Source organism: Eretmochelys imbricata, chromosome 1, assembly GCF_965152235.1.
Source record: "Eretmochelys imbricata isolate rEreImb1 chromosome 1, rEreImb1.hap1, whole genome shotgun sequence".
In the NCBI taxonomy this organism is placed as follows: domain Eukaryota; kingdom Metazoa; phylum Chordata; order Testudines; family Cheloniidae; genus Eretmochelys; species Eretmochelys imbricata.
Genome location: NC_135572.1, coordinates 210,853,923 through 210,879,953, shown reverse-complemented (window position 1 = coordinate 210,879,953; position 26,031 = coordinate 210,853,923). Strand labels below are relative to the sequence as shown.

The window sequence follows — 26,031 nt, the reverse complement described above, 5'->3', positions numbered from 1 at the left end:
GGATACAGCTCAAGACCAAAGCTGCTAGGACTTTTTAACCTTGCAGGACAAGACTGTGCAGAAGCCAGAGCACAAACAACACGACCCTGACTGGCCATCAGGAGACGTCCATCTGTTTTATTGGGAGTGGTGAGCATAAGATGCTTGGTGTGTGTATTTTGTTGATTTGTTGCTAATTGTTAATAAATACTTGTACATGTTTAAGGATATTTAGTATGTTCTGAATCCATCCGGAATGGGTGTTAGCCCTGAGCCAACAGAGGGGTAGAGTCTTGAGCCCACGGACGGATAAAGTTGGGTCCCTTATGCCCTGAGAACCCATGAGGATGGGGGGAGCCCTATATTATGCCCTGAGTACCCACGAGGGAGGGTAGGGGCGGAGTCATAAATTGTACAGGTAACACCACTTCTTAAAGAAAAGTACTTCCTCTCCCTGTCCTGAATATAGGGGGAAGGGTAGCAATCTTTATTATGAAGTATCATAAAATCTCTCCTTGGCAGCTGTACTGGATTACCTTACCTGTAAAGGGTTAAGCAGTTCAAATAACCTAGCTGGCACCTGACCAGAAGGACCAATAAGAAAAGAAGATACTTTCAAATCCGATGAAGTGAGCTGTAGCTCATGAAAGCTTATGCTCAAATAAATTTGTTAGTCTCTAAGGTGCCACAAGTACTCCTTTTCTTTTTGAGGATACAGACTAACACGGTTGCTACTCTGAAACCTGTCAAATCTAGGGGGGAAGGATTTGTTTGTTGTTCTGTATGTTGTTCCTTCTCCGGATGGAGGGAGAAGCCAAGCAGGTACAATATCTTCTGAAACATATACCTGGAATAATCCATCTAAAACCACAGAAACTGTAAGTAGTGCAAGGAAATGCGTTAGGTTATTTCTTGTTTTGGCTTGTGAATTTCCCTATGCTACAGAGGTAGTTTCATTCCTGTTTTTGTAACTGTGAAGCTGACCCCAGAAGGGAATCCTCTGTGTTTTCAATCTTTTTATTACCCTATAAAGCTACCTTCCATCCTGATTTTGCAGGTGTGATTCTTTTACCTTTTTCTTAGGTTCACCTAACCAGATGCAGATTACTGTTTTGTGGGGCCCTGGGCCAGAGCAAGTGGGAGCCCCTCCCCACCCTTTCTATCAGTAGTCCCCTGCCTCTGCCCCTGGCGCTCCTGCCGAGAAGCGGGGTCAGGTTGTGGGGGCTTCCCCCCTCCCTGGCAGGAGTGCCACGCAGGCATATGGAGTGAGGCAAACTCTGTACCTGATCCCGTTCCCCGGCAGGAGAGGCAGGCAAAGCAGATCGTGGTGTGGGAGCACTGATTTTTCCAGAGCCCCGTAATTGTCCAGGGACCCTGGGCACAGGCCCCGTTGGCCCAGTGGCTAATCTGTCACTGCACCTACATGAGTTCAATAACTGGTCTCTTCACGGGCCCAATGCCCACAGCAGTCCAGGGTTCACAGAGCTGGTGGCTGAGGATATCTAGCTGTGGGTCATGGTCTCAAGATGGAAAGTTCAGTAGGAATGAGACACACACCTGAGTGACCCAATATCTGCTTCTCTCCCATCAGGTTATAATCAATCTCCTCATACACGGGATCTGAGGGTCTTGTGGCACCTGAAGAAAAAGGACAGTGTTTACATAGGGTCATAGAAACTATAGATAGGAAACCCTATTAGATCATCCAGTCCTGTGCCCTGGGGCCAGTCCAGGACTGATCCCTACAGCACATTCCTAATGCTCTGTCCAGTCTACATTTGAAAGGCGACGGAGACCATGTTCCTTTCCACAACAATCCTTTGAAGATGGTTCCCACGGGCTAGTTCACTGTCACAAGTCTCTCCTCATATTTAGCCTAAAATTTTCCCATTGTACATTAATCTCATTAAATCTTTATTATTCTCCCTGGTATCACCTGAAATAATTTCTCTCCCAAACTGGTGTTTACAGCTATGAGCAAAATAGCACTTACATATATATACTTAGTACTTCTACACATGCTGCCTAGGGACTGTGTGGGCATTAACTAGCAAATGTCTTTGCACCTTTTAAAAAATGAAAAGTGCCAAATATTGGAATTGTCTTTGATTTTTTGGCCATTATCACCCAAGCTCTTTTCCAGCATTTCTTCTTCCTCAAACCCTCCCTCCTACTGAGTCTCTCTGTTCACTGTCCTCCCTCACATGCACTTTCTTGTACTTTCCCAAATGTGATCTCTATTTTTTGTCAATATTTACAGTCTTTCTAATCCCCTATTTATTATTTCTCTGTCACCACTGCTCTCAAATGCCCCCAGCTTAGTGTCATCTGAAAGAGTTATTGCTCTCCTGGTCATTTCTACAGCCAGATCATCAATGACAATATTAAATAAGACAGGACTTAGCATAGACCTGAGGTCCCCTCATAGTTCTGCCAATGCCCCTCTTCACACCTGCAGCTCCCCCGCTATTGCAGAGGCATTTCAGACAGTGACACTAATCAGGACCCACCTCTGTGCTGTGCCCTGGCCCTTTGCACCTGTGCCCCCAGGATGATTAACAGCAGGCAGAGCAGGACCCCCAGGATAATGCAGATGACCACGGGCACCGTGACTCTCCCACTGTCGGTTGGAGGGCGGCGCGGGGGAGCTGGGTGGAAATGAACATGCGACAGGGAGAGATTATTCTGTGAGAGTCAGGGGGGCCCAGAGGAGCTCACCAGTGTATTATTGAACCACCTAGGAAGCAGGGTAATGGCCTGGGACCCAGTCTGTACACCATGGGGGCAGCTCACAGGCTGCTGTTTAAATCGTGGGCCCTGCACTGGGGGCTAGAACCAATAGACAGGAATCGTCCTGCTCAGCACGGCCTGCAGCTCCCACCCGGGTGTCATTCACCCTTAGATTTCACACTCTGTGTAAAGAAGCTCATTTTCTTAGGGTGGAGGTTCCAGCTCATTCCCCTGCGAGCCTGGCAGTAGGTAAATTTAACCCTTGCTTGGAAGAGAATGTGTTACCTGTTGTAGCCGGTGAAGCTGTTGTCTCTGTCACGCCTGCAAGGGGAAAAGGAAGGAGAGTTGGAGCGCGGAGTGAGGGGGTGATGACATGCTGTTACGTGATTGTTCCTCTGAGTCCCCATGTGCTCTGCACATCACCTACATTTCACCCATGATATATTCCTCACAGCAGCACAGGCTTAGCGGCTTAGCCTGTGCCGGATAAAGGAAGCAACGTTATCTGATGCCCTAGCACTTTAGAATAAAAAAAAGTCCCAACACATCCTGTCTTTTAAGGAAAAAGGAGGCCTGGTCTGTGGGCAGGAATGGGGACCCAGCTGCTGTGACACCTGCTCCCCCTTAAAAATTATATAATAAAGCAGAAACATCTCCTGTCACTCACCTGAGCAATTCACTGCAGCATCTTCCTTATGACCACAGTTACTCTCACCCCAGGGCTTGGCAGGACAGTCCCAGAGAGATGACTCTGTCCCTCTGCAGTTCAACATCTCCACCCAGATGGGACCAGTCCCCTCACCGAATGCAGCCTTGCCCGGAGCAGATACAGCAGATCCACAGCCCAGTTGTTTACACACAACGTTAGCATCCGCCATGTCCCAGGAGTCATCACAGACTGTTCCCCAGGAGCCACGGTACCAAACCTCCACTCTCCCCGAGCATCTGTCCTCTCCTCCCACGACACGTAACTTCTCCTGGTCTGGAAATACAGAAACCTCACATGTTACTGGGACAGCTGGGAATGTCCTTAGGGACTGAGGAGGAGACACAGAGAGGCAGAGATACCTGTGCAGTCTGTAGAGTTCGGGCATTCAGCAAATGGATTCTGAGATGGTTTCCCTTTCCCACCTATGGAGATAAAACACTGAGGTGACTGGACTGGGCAGCATGTGTGCTGCAGGATACCGTAGGGTTTACTGGTATTTCAAACCCCAATACCAGCACTTTATAAACTGGCCAAAAGCTAAAATCTGGTAATTGGGATAATTAGCTCTTCTGGTGTTTCTCTGGATTTTGAAATCTTTGATCAGTTCCCAGCTGGCATGCACGTGTCTTTATGTAACTGGCAGGACAGTATATCTAAGGGTTTGTCTACACTTGAAATGCTACAATGGCACAGCTGCACCACTTCAGAGTACACACGACCTATGCCAGAGGGAGGGGTTCTCAGTGTAGGTAATACGCATCCCTGACCTAGTGCTGTTTACATGGCATTTAGGTTGGTTTAATGACATCGCTCAGGGGCATGGATTTCCCCCGGCGCAAATTAGCAGGGTCGACTTAATTTTCTAGTGTAGACCAGCCTGGAATCTACTCCATCTCCCCACTCAGACAACATCCCTGAATCCCCTGCACAGTGACTGGAATGTAAACAGACACATGAATTGAAATGCACCTTCATCACTGCAGGAACCAATAGAAGAGGAATATTAATACTCAGAACGAGCTATGTAGGAGTTGCAGGTCTGTACCTTCCCACACTGAGAGGCAGTATATTGACACTGGTTATGGCACTAGACTAGGACTTAAAAGACCTGTGTTTTATCTTTGTCTCTGCCTTCAATCTGTTGTGTGATCTTGGCCAAGTTAATTCATCTCCATGTCCCTCTGCATCTCCTCTCACCTGCCTTGTCTGTCTCAGCTGTAAACTCCATATGGCAGTGCCTCTCTCAGTCGGTGTTTTTACAGTGCCTGGTGCATTGAGGCCTTGGGGACTTTAGGTGTTACAGTAATATAAATCATGCTTCGGACACGGATCTATCAATGGACTTCACAGCCCAGACCTCAGATTGTTATTCCCAGGAAGATTTTTAACCATAAAGGCACACTATTGATGTTCTTTAGTCTACTCCTGGGGGAATTCTGCACCAAAATGTTAAAAATTCTGTGCACAATATTTTAAAATTCTGCAAATTTTATTTGTCAAAATAACACTATATAATCATGCCAGTTTCAATTATTTTGGTAATTTATTTCAAAATACCTGTCAGCAAGTATGTCTGTAACAATACAGACACAGACAAAAATTCCCCAGGAGTAGAGAGTTAAAGAAACCCCTATGACAACCCAGTTCCTGTTTCTCTGCCCCCTCGCCTCCCTCAGAGACCCGAACCCCCTCCCACCCAGAGCCCAGATGCGGGGGCCCCCTGGCCCAGATTCCCACACCTTCCCGCCCCCGGAGCCCAGCCGCGGCGCCCCCCCCTTTGCCAAGATACCTGCTCCCTCCCTCGCAGAGCTCAGTCATGCCCCCCCCCCAGCCCAGACACCTGCCCCCTACCCCTCAGAGCCCAGGGATCAAGAGGAAGAAACAGTCTCATGCTGGGTCCCCAGCTTGTGTGGAGTTTCCTGCATGCCACCATCTCCTTCCCTCAGGGTGTGCTGGGAACTGCAGCTGTTGGGAACCCTCTAGCTTCCTCCCCCTCCTCCCAGCAGTGTCTTCTATGTGCGAGCTGGGCTCTGCTGGGTCCAGCGGCCCCTAGTGGTGGCCAGCAGCACTGCAGCCCATTTCTGGGGGGGGAAAGGCAATTCTGTACACATAACATTAATTTCTGCAAAATTCTGCATTACGCAGTGGTGCAGAATTTCCCCAGGAGTATTTAGTGGATAACTCTTACTGGGTCTCACTATGGGACTGATCCAATACCCATGGAAATCAACAGGTAAAAAAGGTGGTCTTGAGGTTAAGGCATTGGCGTAGAACACAAGTGGTTTGCAGCCAGTTCCTGGTTATACTACAGACTCCTTGAGACAGTTTTTATATCTGTTCTCTATCTATAAAATGGGGATAATAATGCTTTCTGGAAAGCAGTGTTCTTGTTTGGCTGACACTTGAGTTTGCCACAGTAGACAGCAGGATTCTGATCCCAGTTTTTGCAGCTCTGAAGTGGAGTATGAAACACTGCTCACTAACAATGGCAGTGAAGGGCTTTATTTGTTAATAGTGTTTATGTACCTACATAAGGAGAAGATTTCTGAGAGCAGAAAGCTTTTTAATCTAGTACACAAAAGCCTAACATGATCCAGTGGCTGCAAGGTGAAGCTAAATAAATTCAGACTGGCAATAAAGAACAGTTTATTTAACAGTCACCGTAATTAACCATTGAAACATTTTACCAAGGTGGCTTCTCCATTACTTGAAGAATTTAATTCAAGATGGGAGGTTTTTCTAAAAGACATGCTGTAGCTAAACCAGAATGTATAGGCTAGATCAGTGGGGTTTGTGAACCACTGGGGGTTTGCAGAACATTACAGGTGCTTTGCCAGAAAAATTTCACTAATGGCGGTCAGAGGACCCTGGGCATTGGAGGCAGCAGGTGGGACAGCCGGAGCCCCAGGGAGAGCGGGGCCGGGCAGTTGGGGCTCGCAGCCTGAGCCCTGCCTCCATCAGCAGGAGAGCCAGCCCCCTGAACCCCAGTGCTCTGAGCGGGGCTGGCAGCTGGAGCCCCAGGGAGAGCAGGGCCAGGCAGTTGGGGCTGGCAGCCTGAGACTTGGCGGTCAGCGGGACCTGCAGCTCGAGCTCAGTGGAGCTCAGTTGACTGGGGTGGTCAACGGGGTGCAGCAGCAGGAGCCCCACGCAGTGCAGAGTGCGGAGGAAATTTCAACTTAAATCCCTAGAAATATTCATTTTTAGGAGGGGGTTCACGAGATTTCACAATTTAGTGAAAGGGGTTCGCGGGCTGTTAAAGTTTGGGAACCACTGGGCTATGCAGGAATTACTGGTTAATATTCTATGGCCTGCCATATTAGATTATTTTAACAGGCTCTTCAGACCTTAAAATCTAGGATTTGATTACTTCGATTTGATTACTTCACTGGGTGTTGGATTAGGTCATAACTGATCATGCTGTATAATGGGTATTTTTTAATAATTGATTTCCATGTTTGTTATTAACAGACTACATTCCTATCTCTATAACTTCAGAAACTGAAAATAAGTTTGTGCCATTGCTGAGTATGTTTAAAGAATATAACTATGAATTTCATAAAATATAGTGAAAATAAAAAATACCACAATTATATCAAAACCTGTCAGCGAGTTAGACTTGTGGTTTGAGTGTTTATATAGTGTAAATAGTTTACTATTTACCTGCACAAAAGATGTGGGTTTCTTGTCCTCTGGTACTACATGACTGCTGATTCCATGGGTCTGACGGGCATTGCCACAGGAAGCTGTGCTGCTTATTGCACCGAATGCCATCCACCCAGGTGGGGCCAGAGCCTATTCCATATGTAAAGTCTCTTAAAAGAATCCCACTGTCTCCGCAGTTCAAATGTTTGCATATAAGTGCCCTGGTGACCGCATCCATGGGACTGTTGCAAACGCTGCCCCATGTCCCATTGTAGAAAACTTCCAGCCGCCCAGCACAGGCACTGCCGCTCACCAGTCTCAGATCCATGAGCCCTAGAAGGAAATGCAGAAGTTGGCTGTGACATTTTCTGATTCTGAAACACACTGTGGTTTGAAGGCTGAATCCCTGAGATCGCTAACAAACCTGCGCATTCTTCTACAGAAGCAAGATTCATTTCTCAAGTCAGAAAGACTTTTCTGGAGACCAGCGACAGACATATTAACAATGGAATTGGTATTTAAAAGACACCATTCACCAATAGTTACACACAATGGTACCCAAGATTCAGAATTTAATACATGTTCTAAAGCTAAGGTAATAATACAATATTTCCAGTACCCCTTGATATTAACTGTTGTCAATGTAGACTTTTTAATGGTGACCATTGCAGGTGGATAGGTCAGGAAGAAAGACAGACAGAGAAATGGAAAGGGAGATAAACTTTCTGTTATTCTCATCTCTCTCCCCAAACACCCATATACTTCATTAAATTCCCTAGTAACCAAACTCACGAGATCATTCACAGAACAGACCTGAGCAGAGAACTCCTGCATCCTCTTTGTGTCTGCAGTTGTGCTGGCCCCAGCCCTGGGAAGGACACTCCCAGAGATCAGATTCGTTCCCAGAGCAGTTCACATCGTCCAGCCAGATCTGCCCGGATCCTTGCCCATAATGAGCAGAGACAGTTGCATTGATGGCGCGTCCACATCCCAGTTGTTTGCAAACAACATTGGAGTCTGGTAGGTCCCAGGAATCATCACAGACTGTTCCCCAAGTACCATTGTAATAAATCTCCACTCTCCCGGCACAGCGACCTGGCCCATTCACCAGCCGGATCCGCCTGCTCCCTACAAGGATGAATCCCAGTGGGTAATATGTAATATAATGATAACTGGACAGCTTCCATGCAAACCAATGATGCTGCTCCAATGGCTGAAATATTGAAATGCTTTTAAAAGTCTGTCTTTAACATGAAACATAAAGAGAAGAAGTCTGCAGAGTTAGAAAGTGATTAAGGCATGGTAAAGAGATCTTAAAAGTGCATAAGGGAATAAGGCTTAATCCTGAATGCTTGACTTACCTAGGAGAAAGAACTAGCTGAGAGTTTGTGGATTTGCAGAATCAGTCGTGCCTTCAAAACTCAAATCTTTTCAAACATGTATTTGAAAATAAGTTTAGAGGGCATTCAAGGAATTATTAGCTCACAAGTTTGCTTAAGTACTAATAATTATGTTTGTAAGTGCTGAAGAATTGGGAGGTACTAGAAGCTTAGAGGAAAGCAAATACGGCACCAATTTATTTTAACAATTATGTAAGTGATCCTGATTACTACTGTCCTGTAATTCATATTCCTATCCTGAATCCAATGTAACCATAAGCCATTAGCAGCTGAAATTTACAAACAGGTCATGCTAAGTACCTTATACTGCTTTTTAATAGCTATCACATCAATGGATGATAAAAATACAATAGATGTAATAACTCTGCATTTTAGTAAAGCATTTGATAAAGTTTCTCACAAAATCAAGCTTTCAGCATTCAGCATTCTGACTTAGATATGATTTTGGCTAGGATGTGATCAGCTACAGGGAGGAACACGAAATATAATGATAAAATGGCAATATGTTATATATAGCAAAAGTCTCAGATTATACAAAACTGGGAGAGACTATGAACACTGAAAAGTGTGAAATCATAAGCAAAAATATAAAGCCCCATTATATACCATTAACTTCTAAATATAAATCCACACTAAAGTCAAAAGAGAATTGTGCTTACATCCTGATGACACTATATGGCAGGGGTGGCCAAACTGTGGCTCACAAGCCACATGTGGCTCTTTTACCATTAAGTTATGGCTCGCAAGCTCCCTCTATCCCCCTTTCTCTGCCTACCACACCCGGGGTGGTGCGGGGCTGGGGGGTGCTCGGGACCTCTGCCTTGGAGTCTGGTGGTGGGGTAGGAGCTTCTGTCCAGCAGGGAGGAGGGTCTCAGGACTTCAGTCCTATGGGGTGCACCTGCCGAGGCTTGGGGCTTCAGCAGGAATGGGACTGAAGCCCTGAGCCCTGGCTCCTGGCAGGTGTGCTCCGGCTCTTGAACTTCTGAAGACCATCGTATGTGGCTCGGCGGGCCAGTAAGTTTGGCCAGCCCTGCAATGTGGCCCTTGGGTAAGGAAATCAAAATGAGATTCAGTTCAGGAAAATGGAAGTGAATATGTCTGGTAAAAAATAATATGAAACACATATAATCATTGGGATCAGCTGAGAAGGAGCAAAAGTTAAAGAGACCTAGCGGCAAGAAAGGTAAATAGAATAGATATGAGACTGCAATCATGGGCAACAAGTATCAAAGACGGGGGAAGCTGTGCCTCCCCAAACAGCCTAGCCCACGATCTGTCCCCAGGCCAGGCCCTCTCCTGTGGTACACAGTGCTCTGCCCTGTCTGGCCCAGGCTGGCTGGGGCTGGCTGGCCTGCCTCCTGCAGAGTCTCCGAGTGGCTGGGGCTGGGGCTGTGCTACCCAGCGCACTGGGGCTGGGGGCATTGCAGCCACACAGCCTGACACTCTGGGGCTGGCTGCCCAGCGCACTGGGGCTGGAGGTGGCCCAGCTGCCTGAAGCACTGGGGCTGGGGCCTCGCCCCCCGGCCCCTTGTGCTAGGGCTGGGGGCCACGGTGGGGTGCTTTGGGCTCCTGGGGGGGTGGGGGAGGGGAAGAAGAAGAGGAGGGGCAAGGCCTTAGGCACAAGGGGAGGGAGAAAGGGGGGCACAAGGGGAGGGGCGGGGCCTTGGGCACAAGGGGAGAGGCTGGGGGCTAGCCTCCCCCAAAGGCCGGGTCACTGGCCACCCATTCGTGCAATGTGATAAAACTACAAGAAACTAAGCTGTCTACTCTAGACTGGATGCATAGAGGCATCATATTGGAGAGCTGGGAGAGGAGAGAGGTTCCCAGTATGGTTCTCAGAAGAACTATTTGAATTTGTCAGACAGAAACATTTTCCATCCAAAAATGATGATTTGACAAAATTGCAACAATTGTGTTGATTTTTTGGGCTTGGCTTGGGGCCCAGGCTCTGGTATCCTCGCAGCACCTGATCTGGGCCAGTTGCAGGTGTTTAATTGCTGGGTAGACATACACTTAGGTGCCTGTCTCCATGAGAGGGGCAGAGTTTAGGACACACCCCTCTCACTAGCATCTCCCATTGACTAATTTACAAGGCTTCCTGACTAGTGAGCTGGCTTTTGTGAGTCCCATTCTAAGGCTCCTATCTCTTCCCACTCATTGTATAGGGCGCCTAACTCAGGTGTTGTAGATCACGTCATTCCTGTGATTTTCTAAGCTCTTAAAAGATAAGTTTTGCAATGCCTACTTCCTTTATAGGTCCAGGCTTTAGTGATCTTTCTTTGAGCTCTCACATCTCTATTGTTTGCAACAGGTCTTGGCTATTCAGCAGAGGGAATCTCCTGTGGCTACAGCTCTGCCTTTTATTTGTCCCATGAAACTCTGTTCAGATTTGGCTAAGATCTACAGTGTTCAAAATTGCCATTTCCCTTCTCTCATTTGAGTTCTTCAGGAAAATGTTAGCAGCCCGTCAGAATCACTGACCCTTCACTAACACTATCATCAAAGCAACAGCAGAGCATTCACTGTACTGTGACCAGCTCGGAGTTACCAGAGCAGCTGTAGAGGGGGAAGAGAGCAGGACTGGGTTCCTGCCCACTCCTCTGTAAATCCCCAAACCCAGCACTTGGCCTCAGTGGCCCATTTACCACCATACCCCACACTCTGGGGGCAGAACATGGGGCTAGAACCCCAAGAACCTGGCCATGGAGTAAAAGAGACACAGAGTGGATTTCCACCAACCATCCTGCTCTCACAGCACATGGTCCAACAGAAAATCCTGCAATCTGGGGTAATACATGGCGTGGGAGTTCCCCCAATTTTGAAGGTGAGGGAGAGAGAGCCAGACCAGGCTGGATTTCCCCACAACCATCATGCAGACCCAGCAACCCATTCCCTTCTTGGATAACAGCCTTCTCCTGCTGCTAGCTGACATTGTTAGTTCTGCAGGTTAAATAGTAGCAGCAATCTGGGCTCTCGTGCCAAAGGTATGAAGTAGGGGTCAGACCCCACTGAGGAGTCACAGGGGGAGGTGAGTGGTAGGGGTGCACATAATAGAATTTGGTTTTACCTCTCTCTTTTTTATAGGAAATTTCACACAAAACTACATTAAAAGAACGTTATTTGGGTTGCAGATTCAAGCTGTCAAAAGTTAGGAAATAGATTTACATTTGCTAGTGCAACCTTACCATGGGCTCTTTGTGCGCGTGCATTATGATACCGACTTGGGAGTATTTGATCACAGACTATTTTTTTCACAGGCCCCACTCCGTGCACAGGCTGGATTGTGCGGAATTGCTGAATTGCTGCTGGTGCTTAATCGCTAATGTAGTTATGCTGTTGTTTCTGCATATAACACACATACTTTTACTGGAGACGGTCCATAATGTGAATCTCAAATCCATATCTGTTTGAGATCTCAGCACAAGGTGGGTGGAGGCAGGCCCTGGGGTGGGTCATGTTCCTATTGGACAAGGACAAGCTGTTTGTAAAATGTTTACAGTAAATCACCTGAGCAAACAACACCGGTATCCTCAGTAATTCTTGCCTGGGCTGTCTCAAATGCGGAGATGTTGCAGAGAGTCAGGCGAGTCTCATTTCCTGCACACTGGACACTTCTCAGCCCCACAGGGCCTGTTCCTCGCCCAGACTTAGGGGGGTTAAAAGCTTTCTCAGTAACTCCGCACTGGAGCTCCCTGCACACCACGCTGGCATCGTTCATGTCCCACTGGTCATCCAGCACTCTGCCCCACACACCATGGAGGGAAATCTCGACTCTCCCATCGCACCGGCTCTCTCCATTCAACAGTCTGAGCGATTCCGAATGACCTGGACCCAGGAGAGATGGGAAATAGACTGTGCACATTAGGAACAATATGAACTCTATAGTAGCTCAGTGAATAAAATGACCCATATTCAAGTCATTGCATTGATACAGGCATCTGCATGTGTCACAAGGAGGTAGTGATCGTGTGTGGCAGTGGTGTGTGTGACACAGAGATCCCTTGGCAAAGGCTCCCCAGTCCTTTGAAATTCTGTCCTCAGACCTGACAAACTCACTACACCGAACACGCATCTTGTAGGGAATTTATCCATAAGGGGTAACAGGTAGGTGTCTACAGAAAGCTCATAACTTATCACGACTCAGAACCATTATGAGATGTATGTGCAGGTAACATTTAAGTAATCATGGAAGTATACTGAATGGAGACTTTACGGACTTGCAGTAAAAGTTAGTCACCAGGGATAACAAGTCTCAGTGATGGCCCATTCAAGCAGGAGGGAGCTGACACCCCTCCCTGGTTAGCCAGTGAGGTAATTCGAGGCTCAATTGCTCCATTCCCAGACTATCAATGGAAACCCTCAGAGACAACTGCAAACAATCAAAACCAAAACAGAGGTAAAAAAGGTAAAAAAGGAACAATACAACAGCAGGGAATCACCCTGCCTATGAATTTAGACAAAAGACTGGTTCAGTATAACACAGAGTGGGAGAGGCATTCTGGATCCTGTCACTGAGGAGACATTTTTTGGAGCAGGGGTGTATTTGTGCAAGTTTGGATCCTGATTCCTGTGAAGCCAGACAGCACTGCAACAGACTTAACTTTTCCGGGAAACCTATTTTTTACATAGGAAAGGTAACTGTTGATAAGTGTAAGCCTTAGGTCATGTTTTATGGTTTTGTCTTATATTGTAACCGTTTGTTTTCACCACTCTCTCTTGTTTCTAGTGAACTTTCTTTCTTAAATAAATTTTCTCCTGTTTTATTATAAGAGCTTACAAGTGCTGTGTATTATACAGGAGTTTACATTAAAACTAGTAAACTAGGGCACACTGCACTTTTGGAGAATCTGGGTCTTCTGTGAGTAGCCAGTGTCAGGGGCTGGATATCACAGAGGAATGATTCAAAGGGACTTGGAGTCTAGGATGCACCTTGTGTTAACCTGCAAGGCAAAGACATGGCTGACATAGCCCAGAGGAGAGTGTTTGAGTGACTAGCAGGCTGATGATGTTAACGATCTAACACCCACCCACCATGGGCAAGGCTACCTCTTACCAGAGGCAAGAGACCACTAGGTGCCCTGGGTCCCTCAAGAACAATCACGGTTTAATCAGAGTGTTCCCGCAGTGCACAACACTACAGCTATTCTCTTCTGGAGACTATGGGGAGAAAAGTACAACTTAGAACAGCCCTGAATCTGCTCTTAGTTACACCAGGGTCTGGGCAAGGCCCTACACGGCACCAGAATAAAGAACGTAAATGTGGCTTAAAGCTGCCTTCCCTGCCAACCAAGTGCAGAAACGGAGTGACTGAGAATCAGGTCTATGGTCTCAATGAGAGTTAAATACCTTGAAGACAGAGAATGGCACCTGAGTAGGCAAATGGGTTTTGTGACTGATCTAAGGGAGTTTGGCCAAGGGACATTAATGGCTTGTGGTATTAAGGAAACAATCCAAGGTGCTCTGGAGAACAGTGACCAGTGAGTCTTTGTGCCAAAATCTCTAGAAAGATCAGAAAAGAGAGAGAGAGAGAGAGAGAGAGAGAGAACCCTGTTTACAATGGGGAAACTCTAGTACGTGGTCCCACATAGTTTGTTTTGTTTGTTTGTCTTGATTTTAACACAAAGAAATTAACTAATAGATCCAAATATGGTGCGGTGGCAGTCACTGCATACTTATGGTTGGGACTGAGTTTCTTTTATAATTTTGGCCACCCTCCTAACTTATCCTAATAAAGGAGTATTGGCCTCTATGTTGCCCATTGAAATCTGTGGTAAAGGACCATTTTCACTGTCTAAAAAGTAAACCAGTTGAGGGTGCACCTTAAAGTACAAAAGGGTTCACCAGTCTAAAAATCATTGAATGCTTCATTGCTTTGTTTCTTGACAGAACAAGAAGCAATGGTCTCAAGTTGCAGTGGGGGAGGTCAAGGTTGGATATTAGGAAACACTATTTCACTAGGAGGGTGGTGAAGCATTGGAATTGGTTACCTAGGGAGGTGGTGGAAACTCAATCCTTAGAGGTTTTTAAGGCCCGGCTTGACAAAGCCCTGGCTGGGATGATTTACTTGCTTTTGGTCCTGCTTTGAGCTAGATGATTCACTCTGCATCATGAAGAAGAGCAGAGTTGAGGCTGGGGGGCTGAACTGAGGGGTGGCAACTCAGAGGGAACAGAACTGATGGATGCCTGGGTAGGGACAGAACTATTTGCTGGGCAGGGGACAGGCAGATGTGGGGGTGAGCGCTCCTGCAGTCGGGACCAAAATCATCTTACGCAATACAGTGGGGCAGCCACCAGGGGCACTCTCGGTACCAGTCTGATGAATTCTAGCTCTGTCCTAGCAGCTCCTTTCTGTTGGAGTCAAATGCTCCTATTCTTCTTGTTCAGTCTTAGCATCTTCCATGATAAAATGGTCTGGGAGGCAACATTGCTGAAGTGTGGAGTACAGGGATTTCTCCAGGTAGTAACTATTATTTTACCTCATGATCCTTGATTCTAGATCCTTCTTCCTCTCCCTGTGCTCTGGAGGGCAGTGTCAGACACTGAGGGGCAGGTGTCATTAATCCAGCATTTCTGCTGCACTTACCTGAGCAAATTACATTGGCATCATTGTCATGCGGGCACGGAGATGCCCCCAGGGCAGTCACAGGGCAATGGCCCAAATGGGGTTCAGTCCCTTTACAATGAAATGTGTCTTTCCAGACAAAGCCTGTTCCTTTCCCAAAATACCCTCCTCCTGGGGCTGATACAGCGAACCCACAGTCGAGCTGATGACAGAGAACGTTGGCATCTGATAGACATCATGCTGAATTCTTACTTGAGCATATGGTGCTGGCATCATTTGCATGTGAGCATGTCTGATTCACATGTGATATCCTGGGACAGTATGCAAGGTGTGACTCATTCCCCACGCACTGCAACTCTTCAGTCCAGATCAGCCCCTGTCCTTCTCCAAAGTGAGCTCCTCCCGGGGTAGATAAAGCTCTTCCACACTCTAATTCATTACAGATAACACTGGCAGCTTTGAGATCAAAGTGTGCATCACAGAGTGTAGCCCATGTTTCACCATGTCTTATTTCCACACGTCCTGAGCAGGGATTATCTCCTCCCACCAGCTGAGGCTGTGAGTAGCCTAGAGAGTCAAACAATCCATCAATGAATGTTACACTTACACTCCATACTCGCCACTACACCTTTCAGTAAATAGACATGTTTTTCAAACTTTTTCATAACAATGTTTAGAAATCATGGATTATACCTATGAGTACATTAAAAAATACAGTACCTGTAATTAAATATCTGTTCTTGAAATATGGACCTTCGTGTCACTATTTAGAAACGAACACTACTGTCAGTGTTTTTTAACTAATTGTGAAGGATGTGAGAGAGGCCTGTATTATTTTATGCAGTTTTGCTTGTTTTCTTGCTGTGTTGTCTGCTACAGGATTACTAAAAGTACTCCAAGAAGAGGTGTGTTCTTAATTCAGTTTAGCTAACTTGGGTTAAATAGCAGTGAGGACACACCAGTTCAGCTTTTAACTCAGGGCAGGCCTATACTACAAACGCTGCATCAGCAACTGCACCAGTGCAGCTGTAGTGCTTTGATGAAGACACTCTAAGCCGAAGGGAGAGAGCTCTCCTGTCAGCTTAGTTACGCCAGCTCCACAAGAGCTGGTAGCTATATCAGCAGGAGAAGCTCTCCCACCAACATAGCACTGTCTACACGGACGGTTAAGGTTGGTATAACTAGGTCTCTCAGGGGTGTGGATTTTTCACACCTATGAGCAGTGTAGTTATACCCATAGCGTAGACCTGGCCTGAGATTAGCAGTTCAAATCAAGCCCAGGGCAGCCTGAGGTTGAATTTGAGCTGATAACCTGAGTTAAAAGGCAAGTTGCCATGTTTTCACTGATATTTTAATTAGAGTTAACTAATGGGGGTTAGCTAACCCACGTTAAGAATACACTTTTTTGCAGTCTATGCATTCCCTGAGGGTTAAATCAGACCTGGATGGTTTGTTTCCACAAGAAACAAGACAATATTTTAGATAACTCATTCACTGATATTCAGAAGAAAATACAGGTGACAATACCTTTGAAATTTTAACACTGTCCATGCTGCGATCAGCTGCTTGGCTAGTGAAGTCGGGGGAGATCCAGGTGGGAAACTGGAATAAAATGCTTTGAAATGGATAAAAAGAATGTCCCTGAAGAGCAGGCAGAGGAAGTGGTCAAGTTATTGCTCAAGGGGAGCAAACTGATAACAGAGACAAGCCCTGGAGGATGGGTCTTAACTTTTAAGCAGCTGGACCTGCCTAAGTTTTAAGGAAGATGCTAAGCTTTAGGTAAGATAGAAGCATATTTGTTGTGTAAAAACTTGTTCTGCCTTATTCCCGCTGCTGCGATTAAATAATACTGATACCGAGGCAGTGGCAGTGCATAACCAGCTGGCTCTGTCCCTGATGTAAGGGCACTCTGCATTGGAGATATTCCCTGGGGGAGGTTGCACTTGTCCTGTGGCCCCATGCTCCAGGTTAGCTCTGCCATTAACCTGCTGTCTGACCTCAGACTAGTCATTTCACCTTTCTGGACCTCCGCTTTTGCCTGTAGTCTTTGTCTGTCTTTTCCATTCAGACTGTGAAGCAGAGACTGATTATTTACTTTGCATTTGTACAGTGCCTTACTGAAAACAAAGGCAAATTTGTATTAAAACCAAAAGAAATTTTGCCAGAGTAAAGACTGAGAAGAAAAAATGTGTAAGGACCTCAGGATTTGGCAATATGAATGGGTCTGAGCCTAACATCCGGGGAGGCAAACTTTAATTGCAAGAATAGGCATGATTTTAGGAGTCAGAGAAGAACACTCCTCTCCCCAAGTGCGAATTGAGGGTGCAAATGTATTTATTTATTATTACTTATTCTTATTATTAATTATTATTATTTATTATTATTATGTTACGGTAGCATGTACGGTGTGCTAGATGCTTTCCAGACATTCTAGAAGGGAAGGTTCCTGCTACAGGGAGTACGTGGTCCAAGGACAGAGAGACAGGTACAGAAAGTTTAGTTTTATACAAAGAAAGTTTTATACAAATTAAATAGATTTACTGGAGACAGCATGGCATGTGAGATAATTAGTGTTGCCCACTCTCCCCACGGTACTGGGTAAGATGATTTTGGCCCCGGCTACAGGAGCTCTCACCCCCACATCTGCCTGCCCCTGTCCAGCAAATAGGTCTGTCCCTACCTAGCCACCCATCAGTTCTGTTCCCTCCCAGGTGCCAGCCCTCAGTTAAGCCCCCCAGCCTCAACTCTGCCCCTCCAGGGAGCTCCGCCCCCTCCCAAGCCAGTGCTGTGGGAGGGGCAGTGGCATATTAACGCCTAGGCCGGGAAGGCCTAGGCCTAGGGTGGCAAATATGCAGGGGCGGCAAATTTATAATAGCAGCCAGAGGCTGCTTCCCCCAGTGCCGATTTATACCCTCTGCCCCCAGCCCCACCCCAACTCCACCCCTTCCCCGTCCCCTCCCTGCCCCTATTGGTCCCCTTCCCCAAATCCCCACCCCAGCCTCGCCTCCTCTCCTTCGCGAACCTGTTTCATGCACAAGCACTGGCAGGGAGCAGGGAGAAGCAGGACCTGGCAGCGCCCTTAGGGGAGGAGGCAGAGGTGGAGCGGAGGCGAGCTGGGGTGGGGGCGGCAATTATTTCTGGGCCTAGGGGCGGCAAAATCATTAATCGACCACTGGGGAGAGGGGAAGCCTGTTGCTCACAGGAAGGGAGGGAAACGGGGGGGAAGAGCCACCCTGAGCTGATGGCTCTTTGCTCCCCCACCCTCCAATGAAAATGGCTTCAGGTTGCTGAAGGGAAAGGGGGAGGAAGAGAGCTCTGCCGGAAACAGTTATGACTGGGGTTGTTTTACCCCAGGAGGCGGGCAAGTAAGGCAGCCAGCCAATCAGAGGACTCAGGTTGGAGCTTCTTGCCTCATTGTAGGACTGGGCCCCAGACCAGCCACAGTTGTGTCACTTGTGGAAAAAATTGCAAGAGTGGGCAACTCTGGGCTATAAGAGGGACTAAATGTGAAGAGGGCAGGGCCCTTGTAGATGAGATCCCAGAGGCCACAGTGTGTGCAGAGGGACATGTAGTGAAAGGCACAGAGATTTTAGAAATAGAACAAGGGGGTTTTTCTGCTTTGCCTTCGGGTTTCTGAGCCTTTAGGGGTCACTTGTTCAAACTTTTCAACCCACCCACAAAGGCTAGAAACTTCCTTTTGAAAGTATGACACAAAACAAAATGGCAAGAGTTGGTACCACTGCAGCTGTGAGGAGAGAATGATATTTTTGGTCCCACCTCTCGCCTACAGCTCTTGCAGGCGCAGAGGTCGTGTTTTAGAATCCGAGCCTGTCCTACCAGAGCTGCTGGAGCCTGAATCCCCTCTTCCATCCATCTCACCTGTTTGCCTTTCTGGGATCCGCACTAGCTCACCCTTTGCCCATGTCTGGCTTTAGAGCATGAGCTGTACAAAGGGTCCAGCCAGGCCAGGAGAGCACTGAGCTGCCAGCCTCCTGCTCACCTAGCTGCACCACTGGCAGCTCCTCCTTCCTTAGATTTTATTTATTTTTCCTCATGTGTTCCACAGAGTCCTGCAGGCTTTTATTTGTGTGTAACCCCCACCTACGGTTGCCAGCCCTTGGAGTTCAGGATTCAGCCTCTAGAGGGCCTTATCCTAAAGGACTACAGCTATAATGGCTACTAGAGCCTCCTGACCCCATTTCCAGCCTGCTTGGAGTTAGGGGTGGGGACAGAAGGAACTAAAAACCTTGTCCAAGGGCAACAGGGAGGCTTCTGCATGGGGGATCTAGATGAGCAGTCCACTGAGCCTATGACAAGCCAGAGCTGCACAGCTCTCAGCGACAAGACAGACTGATTTTACACAGTGAGTTTTAGTTTGGAAGCTGGAAGAGAGACAGCACCACTCAGAGATTCATGCTCTTAGACTCTAGCTGCATGGACCAGGCAGCACCAGCATTTGGAGAGAGAGATCCTATCTGGGACTCGCTACTGATAGCCAACTGAGACCTTAGGAGGATTTCAGACCAGGGAATAGCAAGCCTGGTTGGATACAGGACATGATCCTGCCCCATTCGGGGATGGAGAAATGCTAAGGGGACTTTTGTGTAAGCCGGCCAATGCTGCAGCGGTGCAGACACTATACCAGGATACACAAACTCAGCCATAGTGTCTGCCTTGGTAAGGTGCCAGGCAGACAGCTGGGGTTTGGAAGAATTTATGAGTGTTAAATTCTGGAGAATAGGCTTACTTATTACAAGAGATGACCAGCAATTTTGCCACTCAAGTTACTGGTTTTATGGTAAGTATGAATGAGGGTGGGTGAGTATGTATGTTGTGCTGAGAGTTTTGTACTGATTTGTGCAGGTGGTGAATGAGGGGTGTGGGCTAAGGTGAGGAGCTGTGTGTGTTTGATGTTATTGTGTGTTCTGTGAGTGGTTGTGTTGATTTGTGTGTGGGTTGTGTTGTGCTGGGAAAGCTATGTTGATTTGTTTGGGTGTGTCAGTTGCCTTGGGGAGTTTGTGGTGAGTTGTATGGGTGGCAAATCAAACTTTGAAGAACAGTGGCATTTGGGCCAAGGACCCCATGATCTGTGCTGTCCCTCTTGTATCACTGACTCATTACAACCAATTAAATTGTTGCATGAAAATTAGCTGTAGAGTAGGGGTGGTGAATGGTTGAGTTAACTCTAATATCACAGTGGTTTAGGACTCTTGGCATGGCATAGATGGGTACGTTACCGTTATATTATATATATAGATTAGTTAACCTTAACCTTTTCCTTCCCTTGAGCCTAGTTTCCTGTTCACAGTAAAGTTACCACCACTGCTATGCTGTTATTTTTTATGTGTCCTTCCTTTGCTGGGGTTTGTTCTATTTACTTGATTGTCTCCTGTGAACAAGCAAATAAAAAAATAAAATAAAACAAGCACCTATCAGCGGGAACAAAATAGCTGTAATCAAAACCAGCATGAAATAACTCCCTAAAAAACTTAATAGAAAGACAAAATAATAAAATAATTAAAAAAAAAAAAAGAAATTAAAGAAACAAGCACTCATCAAACAACAATTGATTAGAGCATAATCATTCAAAAATCATTGGTCCCAATGAGAAAAATCATTATATAAACAGGGTGCCTTGCCATGAAACTTTGGATTTGTCCTGCCAAGACTTCCCCAGAGCATCGTGTCGCAACTGACAGAACCGAGCTCCTACCTACCTGGCCAGTTGATTGCGCCGGACTCTGGACTGGTAACTATAACATTGACTGGCGGGACAGTGTGTGTGCGTGTGATTGAATGCATATGCTAATTGTTGTATCTTCAATAAATGTGGCATATTGCCTTTTCCCCTGAAAAAGATCTCGTGTGCTTCTTATAAGCATAACAATAGTAAGTGCCAGGGAGAGAAAAGGCCATACCCCAGGAGAGAGGGCACCTGTGTTAGTACATCAGGTGCCAATGCCTTTGTCTGTCACACTGTGTACTCAAAGAATATCATAGAATATCAGGGTTGGAAGGGACCTCTGGAGGCCATCTAGTCCAACCCCCTGCTCAAAGCAGGACCAATCCCCAACTAAATCATCCCAGCCAGGGCTTTGTCAAGCCTGACCTTAAAAATTTCTAAGGAAGGAGATTCCACCACCTCCCTAGGTAACACAATATGTCTATGTCTAGTGGAAGGTGTATGTGCACAGGAGACCCTTCCCATACTAGATGCAATTATGCAATTTTACTCAGCCCTTGCACAACCACAACAGGAATTTGGTGAATTCTGATCACTCCATTTTATGATAGATACTCATAAATCAGAGAATGCTATAAGGAGTGAGACTATGCAGACACACTGTGGACTGGGGGGGCAAGGAAACTGTGGCCAAATGCACCCCTGTAATCACAACCTGCACACTATTGTAATAATCTTTGTATAAAATATGCCTTCTGAAGTATCATTTGGAAACTAATAACTCACTGGGTAATAATATCATGGGGAAATGTGTGTAGCATCATTATGTGTGCAGTTATGAAATTCCCCTGTGTGATGTTAAAGGGACATGTTCAAATTCTTGTGGTCTGATTAGGCAGAACTGGTCAAGTAGGTCTTAAACAAAGGGATGTGCAGTTACCTCAGTTTACATATACTCTGTAAACAGAGTCCTCAGACAGCAGGGGAGAAAATAAAGGAGACAAAGAAAATCTGCATCTCAGAACATACAGGTTTCAGAGTAACAGCCGTGTTAGTCTGTCTTTGCAAAAAGAAAAGGAGTACTTGTGGCACCTTAGAGACTAACCAATTTATTTGAGCATGAGTGAGCTGTAGCTCACGAAAGCTCATGTTCAAATAAATTGGTTAGTCTCTAAGGTGCCACAAGTACTCCTTTTCTTTTTTCAGAACATACAGGTGAAATAAACAACATGAAGCATCTTTCCTTACTAGATTCCATGTCTCCTTCTGCTCAGCTGGACAGAATTTTATGAGGGGGACTGAACTATATAAGCAAAGGGCAAACACCCAGGGGTATCTCTCTTCCTGTCCATCTCCAGTCTGACAGAGTGATTTCCAGTTTGGTAGCATTTTACATTCATGCACAACATACCCAAAAGTGAAGAATCAGGCTCTGAATTTCACTCTGGTGGTTGGGAATAATTTTCTAAAAGCCTGAGTGATCATGCAGTTGAATAAACACTGTGGGAAATAACAGATCTACCATTAGATGTGTGACATGAGGTTAGACAAGACTCTAATGGAAATGCCTTGCATGATCACAGAATCATAGAATATCAGGGTTGGAAGGACCTCAGGAGGTCATCTAGTCCAACCCCCTGCTCAAAGCAGGACCAATCTCCCATAGTTGCCCCAGATCCCTAAATGGCCCCCTCAAGGACTGAACTCACAACCCTGGGTTTAGCAGGCCAATGCTCAAACACTGAGCTATTCCTCCCACCCAAATGATGCTGTAATTGGATCTGGCTACTCTCTGCCACTAAAAGTTCCTATTGTCTGATACTTTCTAAGCTCTCAAATGGCTGCATAGAGAAAAGTATGGGTCTATTTCCTTTGAAAACATTATTACTCAACAGGATTTTATGGGCTTTCCAGGTAGGCACACCAATGCCATGGCGATAGGCGCAGTTTAAATATGTACATAGAATAGCTTATTAAATACCAATACTTTCCCTAGTTTGGATATACAAAATAAATTTGAAACCCATGAAAGGAAAATGGAAAATGTGGTATTGAGACAACTGCAGTGAGGTTAATAAAGGAGACTCTAAAGATATCTGGGTTGGGAATTACATAGGGATTTGCTCACTATAATGTGAGAGTAATAATTTCAGGATTTGATCATATTTACCCACTTCTACATTAGTTTGTGGGAATGGAACAAACTCTGGATTCAATCCCTTTTCTCACATGGCAAGTAGAAGGATGGCTGATTTCTTACCTGAGCAGGTCACTCCAGCATGGAAAGGATGAGAGCATGTTGAATTTACATTCCGTGTTAAAAATCTGCAGTCCCAGATTGTTGACTCACTCCCATGACAAACATCTCCTACTACCAAGTATGGTGTGGAATCTTCTCCAAAGTGGGCAGCACCATGGACACTAACTGCAGAACCACATCCCAAGTGTTTGCAAGCTACTGCAGCATGTTTCATAGGTGAGACAGTAGAACACAGAATGGCGCTCAGTTCACCAATCTTAATCATCGCTCTCCCAGCACATGGGTTGCTTCCGTTGACCAACTTTAGATCAGTAGTTCCACCTTCAAGTAGAATCCGGACAGCGTTATTGGAGAGAGCACTGAGCCACATCCCCATTATTATTACTAATGGAGCTAGTCAAATAGGTTTTGAAAAATATAATACGGTAACTCCTCACTTAACATGGTAGTTATGTTCCTGAAAAATGCTACTTTAAGCGAAATGATGAGTGCAGCGGAGGGCAACGAAAATGATTTGGGGGCTTGGGGACATGAATTATGAGGAGAGGCTGAGGGAGCTGGGGTTATTTTGTCTGCAGAAGAGAAGAGTGAAGGGGATTTGATAGCAGCCTTCAACTACCTGAAGGGGGGTTCCAAAGAGGATGGAGCTCGGCTGTTCTCAGTGCTGGCAGATGACAGAACAAGAAGCAATGGTTGCAGTGGAGGAGGTCTAGGTTGGATATTAGGAAACCCCATTTCACTAGGAGGGTGGTGAAGCACTGGAATGGGTTACCTAGGGAGGTGGTGGAATCTCCATCCTCAGAGGTTTCTGAGGTCCAGCTTGACAAAGCCTTGGCTGGGATGATTTAGTTGGTGTCGGTCCTGCTTTGAGCAGGGGATTGGACTTGATGACCTCCTGAGGTCTCTTCCAACCATAATATTCTATGATTCTATGATTACAGGCTAACCCGTAATCCAGTAATCCTAAAAAAATGGTGTAATAAAAGTACTAGCCAACTCTTAAAATCCTTTAAAAAATACCAAAATGTATGCCTAAAAAAAGGAGTAAAACTTAAGGTTCACCTTATAAACACCACAAACATACCAAACCACTGAAAAATAGGGGTTAAAATAAAGGGTCCCTATAAAAATACCACCTAAAGTTCCAGCTACCCACAATTATCATAACAATAAAATAAGCCTGTTAAAACAAAAACAATATTAACGGCTATTTTGGGATACGGTCCAATACCCTGTAATAAATTAAAACTATGGTCCCCAAACACATGCACCAAAACCTAAACCAAAAGCTATGCATTCAAAAAAGTATCCCAATTAAAATAAAAAAAAAATTGTTTGTAACTCAAAGTAATCCAGTAAAAGTCTTGTTAAATCTACTATTAGTAAAAAGAAAAATTGGTATAAATTAAACTCAGTTCAACGTGTATAAATTAAAACCCAAATGTTCCCCCTACTCCCTTCCTATTATAACAGTCTAAATAAAAATACATCAACACTCCAATAGCCAAACAAAACAAAATGTAATAAACACCATATTTTAAAAAGTTACATTTAAATAAAAAATTATAAATACTATAAACCTAAAAGTAATTAAATATAAATTAAGCTTCTTGTCACAACTGCAAAATAGTCTCATTCACAAGCAAGCAAATAATACTGTCAATTTAGTACAAATACATCGAAAAACCCTAAAATAACATAAAATATGTGGCGGTGGCTAAACAGGACCTCCTAGCTGCTATATAAACAACAAATAAAATAAAAATATAAAACTGCCTTAGCCATAAAATGTACCAAAATGCAAATTCTGAATTTAGCATCACTAAAACATAAAATGTTTTAAATAATATCTAAAAATGTTAGGGTATTAACGCATCTTTTAAAACAACGGAAGAGGTCCTTATTTAACACCTACAAATATAAATACATGCAATATGTTTCCAGCACAGTTAAGCCTAATTTGTTATAAAATAAAATTATTATTAAAATTGCTCACCAACTATCTATAAAAACAAAAATATAAAAAATAAGCCCGCTCCCCAAATTGACCATAAAATCCTTTTAGCTACCCCAGGTTATGGGTCAATAAGCTAAAAAATAAATACATTATTAAACACCCAAGGGTATACAAAATGAAGCCCTCAGAAATGAGTGTGCTTGTCCCTACCTATCACCACAAAACCATGCAGCAAAAACACATAATTTAAAACATGTATAAAACAAACTAAAAAATGTAACACGTGTTTTGTACAACAAACAATGTGTATGTTACAGCATAAAAAACAATATTTAAAAGAAATGCAAATACTAGCCAACCACCAGTAAATAAATGTAAATATAATGCCCGTGTATTATATACTAGCAATCACATGTACTATTTACCAAAAATAAAAAAGCACAAAGCACTATAACCACCACCCCGGTTAATTTCTCTGTTACCCTTGGCCTAAATTGGCACAATCTAACTAATCACTTGTTGTGAAAAACAAAGGTGACTCAGTTTTTACAACAAACACAAACAAATATAAAGAAGCGTGTCATTCAAATATTACATGCAAATACAAACATGCTTAAAATTGCTAAATCTAAAAAAACCCTACGTTTTTACAAGCTGGTCCACAACCTCTAAAAGCATATTGTCTATTATGTTTCACCCATTACTAGTTGTATTAATATTGTCCTGTGTTTGCTTGCTGAAAATGTGTTATATATGCTCTTCAACAAAAAAAATGTTTATTAAATTACAACCACAAGCCCAAATTGTCTCTCAGTATATATATATATATATATAAATAAAACAATTGAATAAAATATGACCCACTCAAGAATTGTTCTTGAGGGGTCAAAAGGGGGATATGTAGTAGTAGATTTTATTGTTTGTATTTTGTATAATTTAAAATAAAAAATAAAGAATAATAATATAATAATGTAGCACGTATTAAATGTATTGAAGTATGATTTGACCATATCCTGCCAGCCACCCTTTTTGAATAGCAGAAAGGAATGGCCTAACCGTCATTGGTAGATATACATCAGCCAGAATTTCTTTAAAAAGAAAAGGAGTAC

At 44.9% G+C, this 26,031-nt stretch overlaps 1 protein-coding gene across 1 annotated transcript in view; it reads right to left on the bottom strand.

Annotated features, from left to right (window-relative positions):
• Positions 1–23,335, bottom strand: part of LOC144265976 (scavenger receptor cysteine-rich type 1 protein M130-like) — a 31,801-nt gene extending 8,466 nt beyond the window's left edge. Inside the window, 10 exon segments of the mRNA XM_077819122.1 lie at positions 1,537–1,617; positions 2,490–2,627; positions 2,995–3,030; positions 3,377–3,691; positions 3,778–3,840; positions 7,079–7,393; positions 7,874–8,188; positions 11,968–12,285; positions 15,044–15,589; positions 22,966–23,335. Coding sequence (XP_077675248.1) covers positions 1,537–1,617; positions 2,490–2,627; positions 2,995–3,030; positions 3,377–3,691; positions 3,778–3,840; positions 7,079–7,393; positions 7,874–8,188; positions 11,968–12,285; positions 15,044–15,589; positions 22,966–23,335 — 2,497 coding nt within the window.
• Positions 23,336–26,031: the final 2,696 nt, after the last annotated feature.